General features: G+C 40.7%; 2 protein-coding genes across 5 annotated transcripts in view; one reads left to right on the forward strand and one right to left on the reverse strand.

Moving 5' to 3' along the window:
- The first annotated feature begins 957 nt into the window (after nt 1–957).
- dtx3l2.2 (deltex E3 ubiquitin ligase 3L2, tandem duplicate 2) lies at nt 958–4,515 on the forward strand. Its single transcript, XM_034870503.1, has 7 exons — nt 958–1,275; nt 1,449–1,496; nt 1,930–2,137; nt 2,247–2,413; nt 2,500–3,657; nt 3,750–3,967; nt 4,082–4,515. Exons 1-7 carry the CDS (start codon nt 1,249–1,251, stop codon nt 4,149–4,151), a joined length of 1,896 nt encoding a protein of 631 aa, XP_034726394.1. The 5' UTR covers nt 958–1,248; the 3' UTR covers nt 4,152–4,515.
- A 1,175-nt stretch (nt 4,516–5,690) lies between these two features.
- The window catches only part of LOC117944002 (low-density lipoprotein receptor-related protein 1-like), an 87,000-nt gene continuing 76,832 nt past the window's right edge, over nt 5,691–15,858 (reverse strand). For 2 of the 4 annotated variants that reach the window (XM_034870499.1, XM_034870500.1), the window contains exons 66-90: nt 15,361–15,483; nt 14,782–14,907; nt 14,576–14,692; nt 13,818–13,924; nt 13,588–13,720; nt 13,370–13,492; nt 13,148–13,270; nt 12,857–12,997; nt 12,626–12,763; nt 12,405–12,524; nt 11,991–12,256; nt 11,688–11,869; nt 11,448–11,554; nt 10,978–11,097; nt 10,633–10,809; nt 10,366–10,506; nt 10,108–10,281; nt 9,741–9,902; nt 9,428–9,611; nt 9,217–9,324; nt 9,032–9,105; nt 8,847–8,940; nt 8,652–8,690; nt 7,658–7,802; nt 5,691–7,574 (exon numbers count right to left, since the gene is read on the reverse strand). In XM_034870499.1, coding sequence (XP_034726390.1) covers nt 7,434–7,574; nt 7,658–7,802; nt 8,652–8,690; nt 8,847–8,940; nt 9,032–9,105; nt 9,217–9,324; nt 9,428–9,611; nt 9,741–9,902; nt 10,108–10,281; nt 10,366–10,506; nt 10,633–10,809; nt 10,978–11,097; nt 11,448–11,554; nt 11,688–11,869; nt 11,991–12,256; nt 12,405–12,524; nt 12,626–12,763; nt 12,857–12,997; nt 13,148–13,270; nt 13,370–13,492; nt 13,588–13,720; nt 13,818–13,924; nt 14,576–14,692; nt 14,782–14,907; nt 15,361–15,483 — 3,365 coding nt within the window. In that variant the 3' untranslated portion in view covers nt 5,691–7,433. The remainder of the gene's footprint in view (nt 7,575–7,657; nt 7,803–8,651; nt 8,691–8,846; nt 8,941–9,031; nt 9,106–9,216; nt 9,325–9,427; nt 9,612–9,740; nt 9,903–10,107; nt 10,282–10,365; nt 10,507–10,632; nt 10,810–10,977; nt 11,098–11,447; nt 11,555–11,687; nt 11,870–11,990; nt 12,257–12,404; nt 12,525–12,625; nt 12,764–12,856; nt 12,998–13,147; nt 13,271–13,369; nt 13,493–13,587; nt 13,721–13,817; nt 13,925–14,575; nt 14,693–14,781; nt 14,908–15,360; nt 15,484–15,858) is intronic. The other 2 variants (XM_034870501.1, XM_034870502.1) reach the window with 1 other exon arrangement.

The following is a 15,858-nucleotide window of genomic DNA, read 5'->3' on the forward strand; positions in this document are numbered from 1 at the left end:
TTTTCAAAATCATTTTATAAGATCTTTACATGTATTTGTTAAACCTACGTCACAATAAGATTCTTGTTTGATTTTGTGTATATTTGCAATGTTATGACTGAGATCCAATGAAAGATGGTGTAACAAAAATAAACTTTTAAAATACTTCTTGTTTTTGTGGAACAGTTTTTTAGGGGTTTCGAACATAAACAGTTTTATTTACGATTTTCTTAAACGTATTACCAGTTGTGTATACTTTTATCACTTTTTTCTTTAATTATTTATTGGAGCCTGTTATTCTGCCGCAATTTACAGTGGATGACGTTAATATTTAAATATTATATAGTGTGTCCAATGTAAAATAAAAGACCATGTTAATTATGACTCATTATAAAATTAATTTAAATTTAAATTCCAATTGATATGGAGAAACGTAAAATGTAGGAGATAGCCATTAAGAAAACACGCCCATGACAAGTAGACATGTTTTTCTTTCAAAAAACAAACAAGGAAAAATAAAACTTTTTTTTAATTTTTTTGTCACCAGTGGCTGAAATATTTTTTTAGTGTTTTGGTAAACACTTTTGGTAAAAGTAACCTTCTAAAAAAAATGTTTTATGTTCCCTTGAAATGTAAAGTTAATTAATGTTGGATTGGTGACCTCTAAATTGTTCATATTGTAAGTAAAACAATCTTTCAAGTTTCAAACCTTATTGCTAAACTAATATACTGATGACTGCACTTATCATTAGTAATAGGTCCACAGCTGCCTTTCTTTTCTTTATCTTATAGTTATGTATTGAAACAAACTATCAAATATACAAACTTTGCAAACGATTTAATCAACATAAATAGTAAATTTAAAATGTACAATGTGGCGCCTTCGTTGTGACGTCACGTGTCTCGTGGAGCTGTAACTTTCACTTTCATCTATCAGGAAGAAGCAGCGTCTAAAAGTGTTGAGCCAGCTGAGGTAAGTCGTCGATCCGTATGCGTCATAAATTCATTTTTTTCGGGTTGTATGTATGTTCAAAAAGTAGATATAAAGTTCGTTACACAACATTAACGTTAGTTGTGTTAATAATTTAGGAAATAAGAAAACTGGAAAGCAAAAATAGCCCATTAAGGTCAGCATTAGCTTAACGTAACCGAAAGTAGACTCGAGCGAAAGCATTGCGACAACATTTTTACAATTTTATGTAAATACAACAAATATAACGTTACAAGCCTTGCTGTCATCTGTGTTAAAGGAAGAAGAGGACTGTCAAAATGTCGGACAAAGAGGTGCCCATGGATGTGAGTATAACGTTAGATTAGATTAGCTAGATATGTCTGTAAACTAGTTTTGAACAACAGAACATTATTTAAAGAAAACTAAGGTAGCTGTGGTATTCAATTGATATGAGCGTATTTGACTCTCTTCAGATAAATTGAGTCTTAATAGCTCCAATTGTCCTTTCTAAATTAAGATTGACATCGACGCGCAGCCTCTAACCCCTCACGACATGTCTGCTAAGGTAGGTATTTGAGCGTGTGTGGGCTATAAGTGTTCAATTGTATACATCACTCCCCCCAGTTCCAGGACATGAGCAGCTTTTAAAAACTAAAAACCGAGGCATAGAAAATCTAGGTCAAGTTCCAGCAGGCCTGTGTGTTTTTCTATATGTGAAAGTGAAAGTATTAATGTAGGCACAATAAGTTCCCAGGAAAGCTAAACTGGTCCTAAATAATCACAGACTGTTGCTCTCTGCTGTATTGAAGCTGTTTACTTTATTCTAGTCTTCTATATAGTGTTGATAACATAGACTCACACGTTATTGACACTATATACAGAACTCTAATGTAATTTAAGCTAGGCCCTAGTAGCTAAATGGCATGGGTTTTTGCTATATTGCTTAGAAATATAGTAACAATAACTGTAACATGTTTTTTTTGATGACTTTATCACAGAATAAAGATAAAGTTCAAGTCAATCTCTCAATGAAGTGGTTAGAGGATGTTCAACCGCACAAATGTCGAATAGAACTGCAAAAAATTCTTCAGAGTTGGACGAACAGCAAAAACTTAAATGGCGTCAAAGACCTTCTTGCAGACGTCTCTGTTGTAAGTGTCACGGAAAATGGGACTAAGGCTGTGATAAATCTTTCACCTGTTCCAGGTATAGTATGATTTTTTTTTTTTTTTTTTTTTTTAATAATCAAATGGCACATCTATTACCAATAGATTTTTTGGAAGCATGTTTATTTTGTGTTTGTCTTCTTTTTTAGCTGTGGATGACTTTCAGAAACTGAGTGGACAAACACTAACCAGCAAATGCAAGACACACACAGTCACAATACAGTCTGTTGCGTTGACACCACTAGAGCAGAAGACACGAATGCCAGAGGACGCTTCATTGAACTTCACTCCTTCATTCATGTCAGAGGCACAAAATGTATGTACTATGTTGTAAATCAGTAGATATGAATCATATTGAAAATGAATGCTTTTTACTAAATGAATATATTGTATTTTATTCAGGAGCAAGAGCACCCGGCAAAGCTGAGTAGGCCAGTTTCTACAGCAGGAGAGGAGACATGCACTTGCTCTGTCGCAGTGGGCCATTTCTGGTACGTGAACAACATCTACAAGGAAGAAATTAAACGTATAGAGAAAGAGAATAGAGTTAAAATCGCAGCAGAAGTAAATGTGACATTTCAAGTAGACCAGGAAGATGGAGACTCACGAAAAGCTCTCTCTGAGTTCACAAGCCTCGTCCAGAAGTGCTTAACTGAATTAGAAACCTTACCTGTTTCTCTCAATAATGCCTATGAAGAGGAGATGAAAAACGTGCTGAAAATCGCCCAGACAAAAGAAAACAAGCTTTTGCTTACTGTGTCCTCTGGAAATATGACCGCATGGGGACCAACACCAATTCAAGATGCCATCAGAAAGTCCTTAACTCTATCAACAAATACCAGCCCGTCTGTTGGAGAGCCTACGTGGCCGTTTCAAGACGTACCACTGAACGTTGGCTTGAGCATCAAAGACCCTCTCGTCAATGCTGGACTAACCATGGAAGAGAGCTCCTGGAAGCTGTTGACTACTTCCTTCAATGAGCAAGTGTCTAAGATCAAATCTAAGTTTGGTGTGAACTTTAAAGAATCAGGCATCAGTTCAGGCAAAGTCAAAGTCAAAGCTTGCTACAACAAACCTGGAGGAAACATCTCAATGGAGAGCCATGCTGTCAGAGCTCTGCTTCATCTGTATCAGAAGAGTGTCACATCACCCATGAGCTCTTCCCAACACCAGGGCGCCACTGGGTTCACCGGCTCAATGTCAGAAGGCGCGTCCGGTGGACATGCGTTGAATGGAAAATCAGGATACAGCACTGACACAACAACAGGGGGGGGAGCAACAGCAGAAAATGACAAAGATGAAAAATGTCCTATATGCATGGAGACATTTACTGAAAAGAAACAGCTCAAGTGTAAACATGAGTTTTGTGAGGACTGCCTGGCCCAGTCAGAGAAAGCCTTGGGACCCACCTGTCCTCTATGCAGAGATGTCTTTGGTATGATGAAGGGAGACCAGCCAGATGGAGCCATGACATGGCAGTCATTTCACTCACCTCTTCCTGGATTCTCAGACTGCGGCACTATAACCATCCAATATGAGATTTTCAGTGGAAAACAGACGGTAAATGCCTTGAGTTCAGATGAGTCTATTGTAGAACTTTAATTTCTGACGTGACTGTCACTTCTAATTTATGTTTTACAATATTTTTGCAGAAAAATCATCCAAATCCTGGGCATTTTTATTCTGGTATAAGAAGAACAGCATATCTGCCAGACAATAAAGAGGGAAGAGAAGTGCTTGGCCTGTTGAAGAAAGCGTTCGACCAGAAGCTCATTTTCACTGTTGGAACGTCCCGAACGTCTGGGATGGAAAACCAGGTGACCTGGAACGACATTCACCACAAGACCAGCATTACAGGAGGACCACTGTGGTACAGTAGCCAAATCTCTTTTATTTATATATATGTACTGTGTATATACTGTATAATGTCAAGTCTACTGAAATGCCATAAATTAACACGGGTACATTCTCTTGTTTTCTAAAGTTTTGGGTATCCTGATCCCAGCTACCTGAGCAGAGTCAAGGAGGAGCTGAAGGCGAAAGGCATCGAGTGAAGACTTCGATACAAAGTGGCTGAGGAGAGGTGTTTTATCACAAAAAAATTAAATGATTATGTAAAACAAGCAATTACTGGGATGTACATACTGCCGTATTGTCTCTAATCTGTAAGGGTTACGTTGAGGTGGAATAATCAGCATTTATAGTTTAAGAGTTTATGGTTTAGTAACGTGTATTATATTTTCCTATGAAGTATAACTTTGAAGGATTTCCTTAATTTGTTTGTTGATTGATAATGTTTCTCAAAAATATAGTATATGAGTCAGATTTGTGAACATACGTAAATAGAACTTTACGTCTACAGTACACATAAGATACTGTATCTAATTTACTGTCTGCCTAATAAATGATTAACCCAAACCACACTGATTCATAGTATTCTTACCCATATTAGCACAAGTAAAATAAAATAAAAATGCAACTGAAAACCCATTGTCCTGTTTTCTGTATAATTTTTATATGTATAATGTTAAATTTAAATTTTAACATTTTATTAATTACAATATCTGTTATTTAGTTAGCAAATTACTCCCATAAATTAAACATTTTTCTCTTCCCAGAAGAAAGTCTGAGCCTTTATGCTTAACTATGAACTATAAAAGCTACTTTAGGCCTATGTGTAGTTTTTATTAAAGGAAACAAGAACAGATCAAATAATTCTGAAAATTTGAAATAAGCTAAATGAAAATGTGTAATTGCATTCAAGAGTGTTATTACGTGCATGAATATATGGCTGACGCATTTTGGGACAGAAACTAGGAAACTCTGCTATCACAATACAAAGTTACCTCAGTACAAACGATGTGGCGCAAGATCAGAAATATTTAACATGTAGGCCCTATGTAGCGATTAAACTCCTTCTCCAACGCAAAGCAAACAGTAGGTAGTCTTTATGGTTATTGGGTGGGTTCAACCCTCTGATTGGCCTGTTTTTTGTGTCAGTCAAACTTTTGACATGAGTTTCACTTTTGAGCGAAGGAAAGCTAAAGATGTGCGACGTGACGTGTGGAGTAGGATTTTTATTTTAACAGCAGGTAGGCCTATACTTTTTATTTAATGAATTTTCGCAGTCAAATGTCAGATAAAGAATTCTGTTTGTTTGGTTAAGTTAAACTAATTACTGTTGCATGCTGTGTCTTTAATAGTAAAGATTATCAAAAGGCCAAGAAGTGTCGAGGACAAAGAAGAGCCCGTGGAAATAATGAGTAACTTTAGTCCACAGAACGTAACAGTATGAAAGTAGTGGACTGTGCTGCATTCAAGTGCTCCTCAGATAATCCCCTTTGCCATATTGCTTGCCACTCGTTACTCCGAGTTTGGTGTGTTCTTGAGCTTTGTGAGTAATGCGGAAGAATTTATAAACGCTACACACAAGATCTGTGACGTGTCTTTGAATTGGTAGTTTTATCAATTTAAAATGTAATCTGACTTACTGTTTGCCTAATAAATGATTGAACCAACCCGCACTGACTCCTCCCAGTATTCTTTACTTTATCAGAATATGTTGAGGGGAAACAAACACAAAACACAGTGGCTTGTTTTCTGTACAATTCTTTTTAAATTTTTTATTTATAACAATATCTGTTATTTAGTTTGTAAAGTACTCCAGCAAAATTAAACATTATTCTCTTTCCAGAAGAAAGTCTGTGCCTCCATGCATTGTGTACTATAAAAGCTATGTGTCATTTTTCATAAAAAAGGACTAATCAAAAAACAATTCTGAAAATGCATGTATGATTTAGCAAAAATGTTCTTTAGGTCAAATGATTGTACTTCTCTCTCAATTAAAGACAAAACATATACAACAGCATAAAAATAACACTTGCTGACAGGTAAGCAACAAAAAAAACTTATTATTGTAGTTACATTAAAGATTGGTGTTACTTTTCACATGCATTAAGATATGGCTGACACATTTCTGACAGAAAGCAACATTTTGGAAAAGAGGCTGAGCGTAAGGACATGTCAGAGCGACCAGAATGGTAGCGTTAGCAGCAGCATGGCACAGCGGAAAGTGAGAGATTAGAGCAGAGAAATGCTAAAGACCAAATGAACATAATGCACTTAAGACTCATTACAAAACTGTGAACGTACAGACTTTGATCCTCTAAAGGTAGAAATAAAAATCTACTTAAAGCCAGATGTATGTTATCTGGACTGGAGAAATAAAAGACAAACAAAGACCCATCTCACTCTTTTTTTCTTCTTCTTCGGTTTTACCATAATTGCACCCTCCCTTTCCTTCTGGATCAAGACCCTTGTGCCAGACAACTAAATGTTGCAGGCATGACACTATCCATCAAAGTCTTAGACATTTGCTAATTGGCCCTCCCGTTATTAATCAGCTGTGGCCTGGACATGTTCACCCAACCAACTGGCCACCCATGAGGGCCTTTACCCCACCATCTTTACACCTGTAATCTCCACCCACCAGTCTGCCTGGAATGTTTCACCCATGACCAACTTCCTCACTTTCCCGACTTCTTAATCACACACCAAAAAACGCCTCTCATCCTCTCACTTCAGCAAATCATGAGCTTCAACTGTCATACAATGTGATAAACAAACATACCTGTTTTACATCATACGTTAGAAAGCCTACAATATACACTATACCGTAAAATATGAATTCTGTGCAAGGAAGACAACACAATCATTTCATGAACATTGCTCTCTGAGAAGAAATTATGTGGAAATACTGTAGTTGCCATCTGGTATTGACATTTTACATGTGCTATACACAAACGGTGCGATCACAAATCTGTCTCACAAAATCTTGCTTAGAAACTCCAACAAGACAACATATGTACCGATTTAGAAAACTTTGAGTTTTGCCTTTCCCACTCAAAGTCAACACAAACAACAAACAGTTGGCACTGGTGAAATGGAACACTGTTTTTCTTTTCTATACAATTCATACAAAAATAAAAAATTAAAATTGCTCCAATGATAGCATCTTTTCTTCTGATTTTCTTGTTTCCATTTCATTTTGCACAGAGGTAGTGGCTATTTAGGTAAAGGGTAAGGGACAAAATGTAAATTAAAAATCTCTCATAGAAAATGTTATTCATTTTTGACCAGAGGAATCTCAAAAGAACAAAATATAATACTGCAATCACATACAAAAGTAGTCCTTCATTTTTGTACATTTTATACAGTGTTCACACTTTTTTATCAATTTTCTCTCACACTTTTTATCCATTTTTTTTCTTTCGTTTTTCTTTAAAAGGCAAGAAGAGGGGGTGTTTGGAATAGCATGATCCAGGCCATTGGACATTTTATGTCAGGGGGTCCACAAGGGGCTCCTCGTCTCCACGTGACAGCAACTCCTTCTTCTCATCTGTGCTGGCCAGAGAGTTGCGACTGTTGTGTGCTCCCATGTAAAGAGTGGCATATACTGGGTTTGTGAAGTTGGTGGGCTGGAAAGGGCCAAAAATCATCCATTAGATATCATTTATATGTGCAGCGGCTACAACATCTGTGTATGTATATTTGTCTCTACCTTGTCTGGGTCCAGCGTGAAGTCTGCGTCTAGCAGCTCCCCAGCGTCGTCATCCGGCTCGCCCTCGTAGATCTTGTAGGCGGGGTTTCCAATCTCAACATTCATGGCCCCGTTGGTCATCCTTTGGTGCTGGAAGCCCTTGGCCCTACACAAAATATTAAAGGGCACCGTCATATCTTTGTGTGTCTTATTGTAGTTATAAGATCCTTAACAGTGAAAGCGGGAGACACAGCCACATTATGAAGGGAAGAGGCGTTACATGTCTCTCACCACAATCCAGGTTGAGAGAACTGAGCCACAGCACAGGCACCATCACAAACCCAGCATTCATGTAGCCTATGACAGATCCAGACACAGTGGACCTACAGACCTACGTCTTTTTTAAAATTTGTTTTTTATGTAGATAGTGACTGAAAGAAAAGGGGAGAGAGAGAAGGGAAGATCTGCAGCATAGGGCCGTGGGCAGGACTCTACTAGGCACTCATCTCCGTGAGCTACTAGGGCACCCCACATACTATCTTTTAAGACCACAATAAATCCAAAATAGGCTATGAATGTCTGCATTACCTTTTAAGTAATTGCTGGATTTCTCACATTGCATTTTCCAATCTGAACTTGGAAGAATGCTGTCACCGTCCATCCCTCACTATGAGAGACACTACCACAACACAAACCACAGCACACTACAGTAAGTACAATATGGCACAATATGATGGATAGCAGTATGACGGATCTACAGCACCAACAGATCTATTCGATACATCTTTTCGATAGATCTGAAGCTGCTCTAAGACGACATTTACACAGGAAATATCCTGTAGGAACAGGATGAGCTACAGCTCTCATGAACATCTAAGAATGGCATTCACCACAGGACCAAACACTGCACAGCATCCAAGACTTATGGATAAAGGAGTGACCAAGAAAGAGAGAGGATCGGGATACAGAATTAAATGAGGGTATGGAAGGAAAGTGTAACCCTGGCAACCGTTACCGCAAGCGTCTGGAGCCGGTTTTGCCGGGCCGGCTAGACCTGAGGAGCAAAAGAGATGCCATTACAGAGAGGAGAGGAAAAGGGCTGACGGAAGAAAGGAAAGAAGGAAGAGGAGGAAAGAGGGAATACGCAGGCAAAAAAACAGGACTTAACTAACTCTTGTTTAAAATGTGTGCTATATAAAGTGTTACTCACCCTCTCATCCTTCTTCTATACCAGAACAACGCTCCTGCAGCCAGCAGAACCAGCAGCAACAGCAGCAGCACAGGGATCACTATGGAGGCTGTGCCTACGTACACAAACATAAATATGAGGCGTAGAAAAAGGTATTCATTCAATGAACGTATATTAATGATGTCATGGTAGAGGTGTTGACTTACGTCCGCCAGAACCTGAGGCACCGTCACTGTTGGCTACAGACTCACAGCGATGCCCCGCCCAACCAGGTGAACATCTGCACATAAACAAACACACACACAAACACACAAAGAGAGGAAATAGAAATAAGTGTGGATGCATTCATTGACAAATGGTAACGATTACGGATGGAAACACTGCTTGTCACCTGCACTCTGGAAGGCGGCTGATGGAGTTTATAGAGCACTGGCCATTTGCACAGTACTCATTTGTATCACATGTGTAACAGCTGGGCTGGACTCTTCCATTTGTGCAGCTGTAGAAGACAGAAAAAAATGTGAGTAGCAATGAAAAAGACTAGACAACTTTGCATGTGTACTGTAAGTGTGTTTGTGTCTTGAGTAAATTCGGAGTCTTACCGGCAGGTGAAGTCCCCTGTAGACGTGAAACCGTCGCTGGGGATACACTCGCCGTCGCGACAATAGTGACACCTGTCAATCTCACATGTGCTGCCACTGTACTGAGGCAGACAGCGGCACAGTTTGGAGCCATTTTCACTCTGTAGACATGTACCTTTGTTCAGGCAGTGGCCTTCACAGCTTCCTGCACACACACACAAGTGCACTGCTTACCAACCATAGATAATCTGTTACAGATACTCTACGACTGCAACAAAAGTGTTTGAGCATTCTTAAACTTGCATGCCAGCTAGATAGTGGGAACAACACTTACTGTACTGGCACTGGTCGCCCAGGAAGTCAGGGGGGCAGCCGCAGGTGGGCTGATTTCCAGTGCTGACAGTACAGTTTCCTCCATTTTTGCAGTAATTTTTACAGGTGTGCAGATTACAGTTTGGCCCTGTAAAGCCTGTCAGGCATCGACAGGTAGGGGAACCTGTGGAACAAAAGACATGACAGGATAAATAGTCAGAAGGCGTAACAGGGATGATGAGAGAGAAAGAATGTACTCAAAGTACATAAATGTGTTCTGCTAAGCAAGATTTTAGCCTTGATAGTGTTATTTAAACGTTATTAACTTATACTGCATAAACAAAAAAATAACACACGCCAAACACCAGCTTGCAATGTCCATATCTTACCTGTAGGGGAAGGTGTGCATGTGCCTCCATTCTTGCAGTAGTCCCTGCACTGGTCGATCTCACATCGATCTCCTCCATAATTAGGCTGGCAGCGACACTTGGGCTGCTTGTGGGCATTTAGGAAACAGCTGCCACCGTTCATACACTGGACCAAGCAGGGACCACTGGGAGGAGCTGCAGATGAAAATGTTTTTCAGTCAGAATGAGTTCTGCATTTGCATGTGTGTGTTCTGTATATGGAAGTGTATGTTTACTCACAGATAGGAGACTGTGTGGGAGTGGGCAGCTCCACGCATGTGCCATTGTCCAGCGTGCGTCCATTGGGACAGATGCAGACTGGTCCGCTGGGGCTCAGCAAACATAGCCATTCACATTTCTTCCTGTCGCAGGGATTAGTCACTGACAAAGACAGAGAGAGAACCAGTATTGAAAATTAGGAAAGAAAATACCTGCTTTAATCCTCTCTTCTTCACTGGCTTTGTTTCAGTGAGCCGCTGTTGAGAGATGTGTCTGTTTTCTACTCACTTTCAGGTTGCTTGTAGCGGTGATACAATGCTATATCTGTGGCGTGGTTCATTCCAGTTGTAAGGTTCTCAATGATGCCTTTGCCAAACTTATTCACTCGGAAGACGTAGTTGTTCATGTAGGTGACGCCATAGATGTAGTCCTCAAAGACATCGATGCCGAAGGGGTGATGGAGCTCTGTGTAGAAACAAGGGAGACATGTTATGGAGGCTTCACAGTATAAAGTACATGCTGAAAAGACACATTTTTGTCTTGTCCACCCACTTGAAAATAACCTGACTAATGAAGACACGGATCATAAGTATGGATAACAACATGTATGGATAACAGTGTGTGCCACTCAACTGTTCTTAATGCTGTTTACAGCAACAACCACATCACTGCCATTCAGCCTCACACTGCAGATCACAGAGAGTTTAGCATCGGCCCAGAACAGACGCTCGTTGAAGTAGTCCACTGCTAAACCTATATGGAGAGAGAGCGGAGTTAGAAAAGTTAGAAAGATTAAAGACTTACACTTTGTATTTAGTACAAAACAAATGATTCATCCTCATCCTCCACACTTCCCCACTACCCTCATTCCTACCATAAGCCAAAGTCTCTTTAGGTATATATATGTATATAAAGATTTGTATACAAGTAACTGTATACATTGTTTTATTTTGTTATATTTTATCTACTAAATGTAAAATATTTGCATATATGACTTTTGTGTTTCTAGCACTAAGGTGCTGCAAATAACATTTTATTGTGCAACTGTGTTGTAGCCCTGTAAGGAAAGGTACTTAAGTACTGTATGTGTGTGCACATTTTACCAGTTGGCCACTGAATGTTTTCCTCCACCAAGGTCTCTCTCATGGTTCCGTCCATAGCAGCTGTTTCTATCTTGGGATGGTTCCCCCAGTCTGCCCAGTACATTTTCCTAATGAAAAAAATGTAAAAGCTCGATTTATTAAAATCAATTTAATATTTGCATTTGCATTATTAAATTATTATTATTATTTTTTTCTTCTACAAATAACTACTTTTCCCCCGGTCTCCCAAGACCTGCTCACCCTCTCTGGGGGTCGACTACAATAGCATAAGGCTCATCAATCATGCCGGAGATGAGGGTTTTGCGGTGGCGTCCTCCACCTATCTGGGCCACCTCGATGACATCTCTACCAGAGTCAGTCCAGTACAAGTTCCCTGCCACCCAGTCCACAGCAATCCCACGGGGCATCTTCAGATCAGGGATCTAAACAAAGAGACACAGAAACAGCATTTAGACCCCTTCAAAATTGGACACACACCTGTCTGTTTGTGTTTACATCATATGCATGCATAAGTAGAGACAAATACAGTATATGCACACTTACCTCCACGTTAGTGACCCTTGACTCACTTTGGCGTCGGTTGCGGTTGCTATTTGGGGAGGAGGAGGAAGAAGGCAAATCATAGGAAGAAATCCGCCCTGTGTGCCAGTTTGTCCAATAAATGCGGTTTGCCTTGACATGCAGGTCCATGGCATCAATGCGCACGTTGGCATCGCCCTGGAAGACCTGCTCATAGCGCCAGTTTGGCATGGAAGGGTCTAGGCTGCGGATCTCACTGTCGTCAGCGATGTAGAGCACTTGTCGCGGCGCTGGGGATTCATGTCAGGCAAGGAAATGAACAAACACATCATCATAGTAGAGAAGAGATGTGATAAAATGGGCAGGTAATCAAAGTACAGATTACACGGAGTACACACATAGAGAAACAAAGGCTTGCATAAGCATGGAAGTACTCACCATCAGCTTTGCAGGTATCATTGATTCTGGTGAAGTACTTGTAGCAGATGCACTTGTGGGAACCCTTGGTGTTGTTGCACATGTGGGAACACACACCAAACTGCATACACTCGTTCTTATCTGTGAGGCCACATGATTCACATTACACATGGTTTTAAGTCTTCAAGAGCAGATGAAGTGAGCAGTGCAAACTGGAGCGAGGGCAGAGAAAAAAAATGTACCTTCACATCTGTTACGTCCATTGTACTGGAAGCCGGGTTTGCAGGAGCAGAAAGAGTCGGTGCCATTCACCACACAATGAGCTTCATCTCCGTCCCCACACACTGTCCTGTTACTGCGGCAATCATTCAGCACCGTGTCTGAAAGCACAGGAACAGGTCGCATGCATTTACACTGACAACCAAAAAGAATTTACACCGCCACTAAGACATCTATACTGCAACACAACACACCTTTCTTATTGCAGTTGATTTCATCAGAACCATAGTCCTCACAGTCGTTGAAGTAGTTGCAGCGCAGGACAGAGCTGATGCAGCGGCCATTAGAGCACTGGAACTCATCTTTTTGACATACTGGTGTGGGAAGTGGCAATTCTGGAGGAGTAGAAGGTTCACAGAGAGGTCATCCTAATCCACCATTTAAAATCCTAAATAAAATGTGCTCTCGAATTGTGAATGTAACTTGTACAGTGAGCTAGTATGAAATGATTGAATAGATTAACAAACAAGAGTTAACAAACTCACGGCAGTTGACTTCATCGCTGTTGTCCCCACAGTTGTTGACAGTATCACAGCGTTTTGATAAAGGCAGACATACACGATCATTATGACAGCGAAATTGCCTTGTGGGCGGGCACTGGAATTTAACTAGGGACAGAGGGAGAGAAATGTTAAGAAAGAGAGAAGACTGTCTTTAAGCAAGGTATCAAGTGGTTGGGAATACTGTCAAACTACAGTGACTCTTACCACACTCTTCTGGATTCTCATCTGAGTTGTCTCCACAGTCGTCCTCGCCATCACACTTCCAGCCCAGAGGTTTACAAAGCGTGTTGTTGCACTGGAACTCATCCAGGGGGCAATGTCTACCCACTAAAACACAGCGGGGAGAGAGGAGGAGTGAATGATGCATAACACCCACTGCTGATAGACAAGTATCCGGGATAAAAAAAGAGTGTGTTCCTTACCACCACTGTCACATTTCTCCTCATCACTGCCATCCAAACAGTCAACATCCGCATCGCAGCGCCAGCGGATGGCGATGCAATGGCCGTTTTTGCACTGGAACTGATCACTGTCACACTTCACATCACAACCATTCTGGAAGAAAACAAAGAGTCATTTTCATTAGTGCCTCTAGTGTGTCAAATTTGGGAGCAGAATGTCAATCAGGAAGTAGATGGGGATTGAACAATACCTCATCTGAACCATCGGCACAATCGTGGTCTCCATCGCACTTCCAGCGCCCCGCAATGCAGCGGCCATTTGTGCAGGAAAACTCGCTCTCTGAACACTGGCGAGGCACTGAGGACAGAGAGAAGACAGCTTAGAGGGGTGACAGAGGATGATTGAGCAGGAGTAGAGGCGCAAGGGAAGGGGAAAGAGAAGAGGGAGGATAGTGGGAATAGAACGGACTGCAAACAGAGGTGCTCTGTTGAGGGCAACGCGGTCATGAATAAAATAAGGCTGATGATTCATATTACAGGATTAACTCATGGGGCACAGAGGTGGGGATGGTGGAACATTCTGTATTGTACGAAATAGAGGAGCTAGAGGAACTAGTAGGATTGAAAAGGAAGGAAAAGGCTCACAGAACAAAAGACAAGCTGAGGGGCACACAAAGGAGTGGGTAGCTGAGGTTGTGGATGGTTGAGCTGAAACTGTGCAAACACCTACCTCTGTCTCACATCAATAGGCCAGTGTGAAATGCAAAATAGACATGAAATGATGTGAGATGTGCAAATGACCACAGAACTAATTAACACAAATATGAGTAAATATAACAGACAAACACAGTGAAAGGTGATACATTGCCTGTAACCCGCTGCATCTGAAAAGTTTTGCTTACAGTAGAACTCATATGATATTTTAAAGGATTGCTTTCATACAGACAATGAGATGTGGTTGTGGCTGTGTGAGCAAGCAGCAAAGTAAGAGTAACAGAGGTGGGCCTACCACACTTGTCTTCATCAGAGTTGTCCCCACAGTCATTGTCGTAGTCACATTGCCAGCGGCCAGGCACACAGCGGTTGTTCTTACAGCGGAACTGGTACGGCTCACATGTCCGCTCATCTTATTACCAAACAGACACGACAATTACAAGAGTGGCCCCATTACCGACTTCCTTTTCTTTCTTTCTTCATCTACCACTCAGTCCTTACCGCACTCTTCCTTGGGTTCATCTGAAGCATCGCCACAGTCATCCTCTCCGTCACACTTCCAGCGTGCCGGGATGCAGCGCCCCGAGTCCTTACAGCGGAACTCATCAACACCACATGTCATTTGAGCTGCCAATGAAAGGATTTAATGGATTAGGCACACTGACACCAGACATGGAAATACAGCCTCATTGCTTCTGTTTCTGTAACAGAATTAGCAGATAACGAATAGATACCGTTATTATTATGCTTTAAAATAATGAACAGCTGAATAATCTATTGTAGTTGTATAATTTGAAGTTTCTTTTTTAAACTCCAAAAACCAGTGCAATATTTCCTCTATTTATTTTGTATCTATCACTGACATCCAGAGCCTCTAACCAATATAATTAGCAAGGCCCTCTTAGAGAACAATGCTCAATATTTTTGTGTGCTTTTATTTCTTTATACGTACTGTAATCAGGGTGTCTAATGTTCTTCCTTGTTTAAATAAAGGATCAATCAATTAATCAATACTGTCGAGGACACTTATTTTTTAGGCAGAGGTGTTGTTTTGTGAAGTTATAATAAGCTGTATCTTACTGCAGTTGGCAGGCTCATCAGATCCATCTACACAGTCATTGTCCCTGTCACACACCCACACCCGTGGGATACAGCGCTTGGTGATGGCACACTGGAACTGGTTGGGGGCACATGTCACTTCCGCTGAACAAGACACAGACAGAACTGTTACCTCATCAAAAATTTCACAAATTAAAATGACTAAAATGCTAAAGTCCTGCTAGTGGCCCCTAGAGAATGCACAATGCATTAAGTAATAACATGGGGAGTCTGCTTTTCTTCTTGCAGTCTTGCAGTTAAAGGTGCTAAAATATAAATTTTGACCACAAGATTTGCACGGCAGAAAAGTCCATGTGCTCTTCCTCTGTGGAGGATAAACGCTCTCCATAAATGTCATGGAATTTAATTATGCAACTATAAATGGCCCAAGGGTATTGCTAAAGGAAAGGTCAAAATGGAAAGATATCATCTTGGAGGGGGGGCTTAACAATGATGAACAATTTCCTATTTTCTCATTAG

This window comes from Etheostoma cragini, chromosome 4, assembly GCF_013103735.1.
Source record: "Etheostoma cragini isolate CJK2018 chromosome 4, CSU_Ecrag_1.0, whole genome shotgun sequence".
Classification (NCBI taxonomy): Eukaryota; Metazoa; Chordata; class Actinopteri; order Perciformes; family Percidae; genus Etheostoma; species Etheostoma cragini.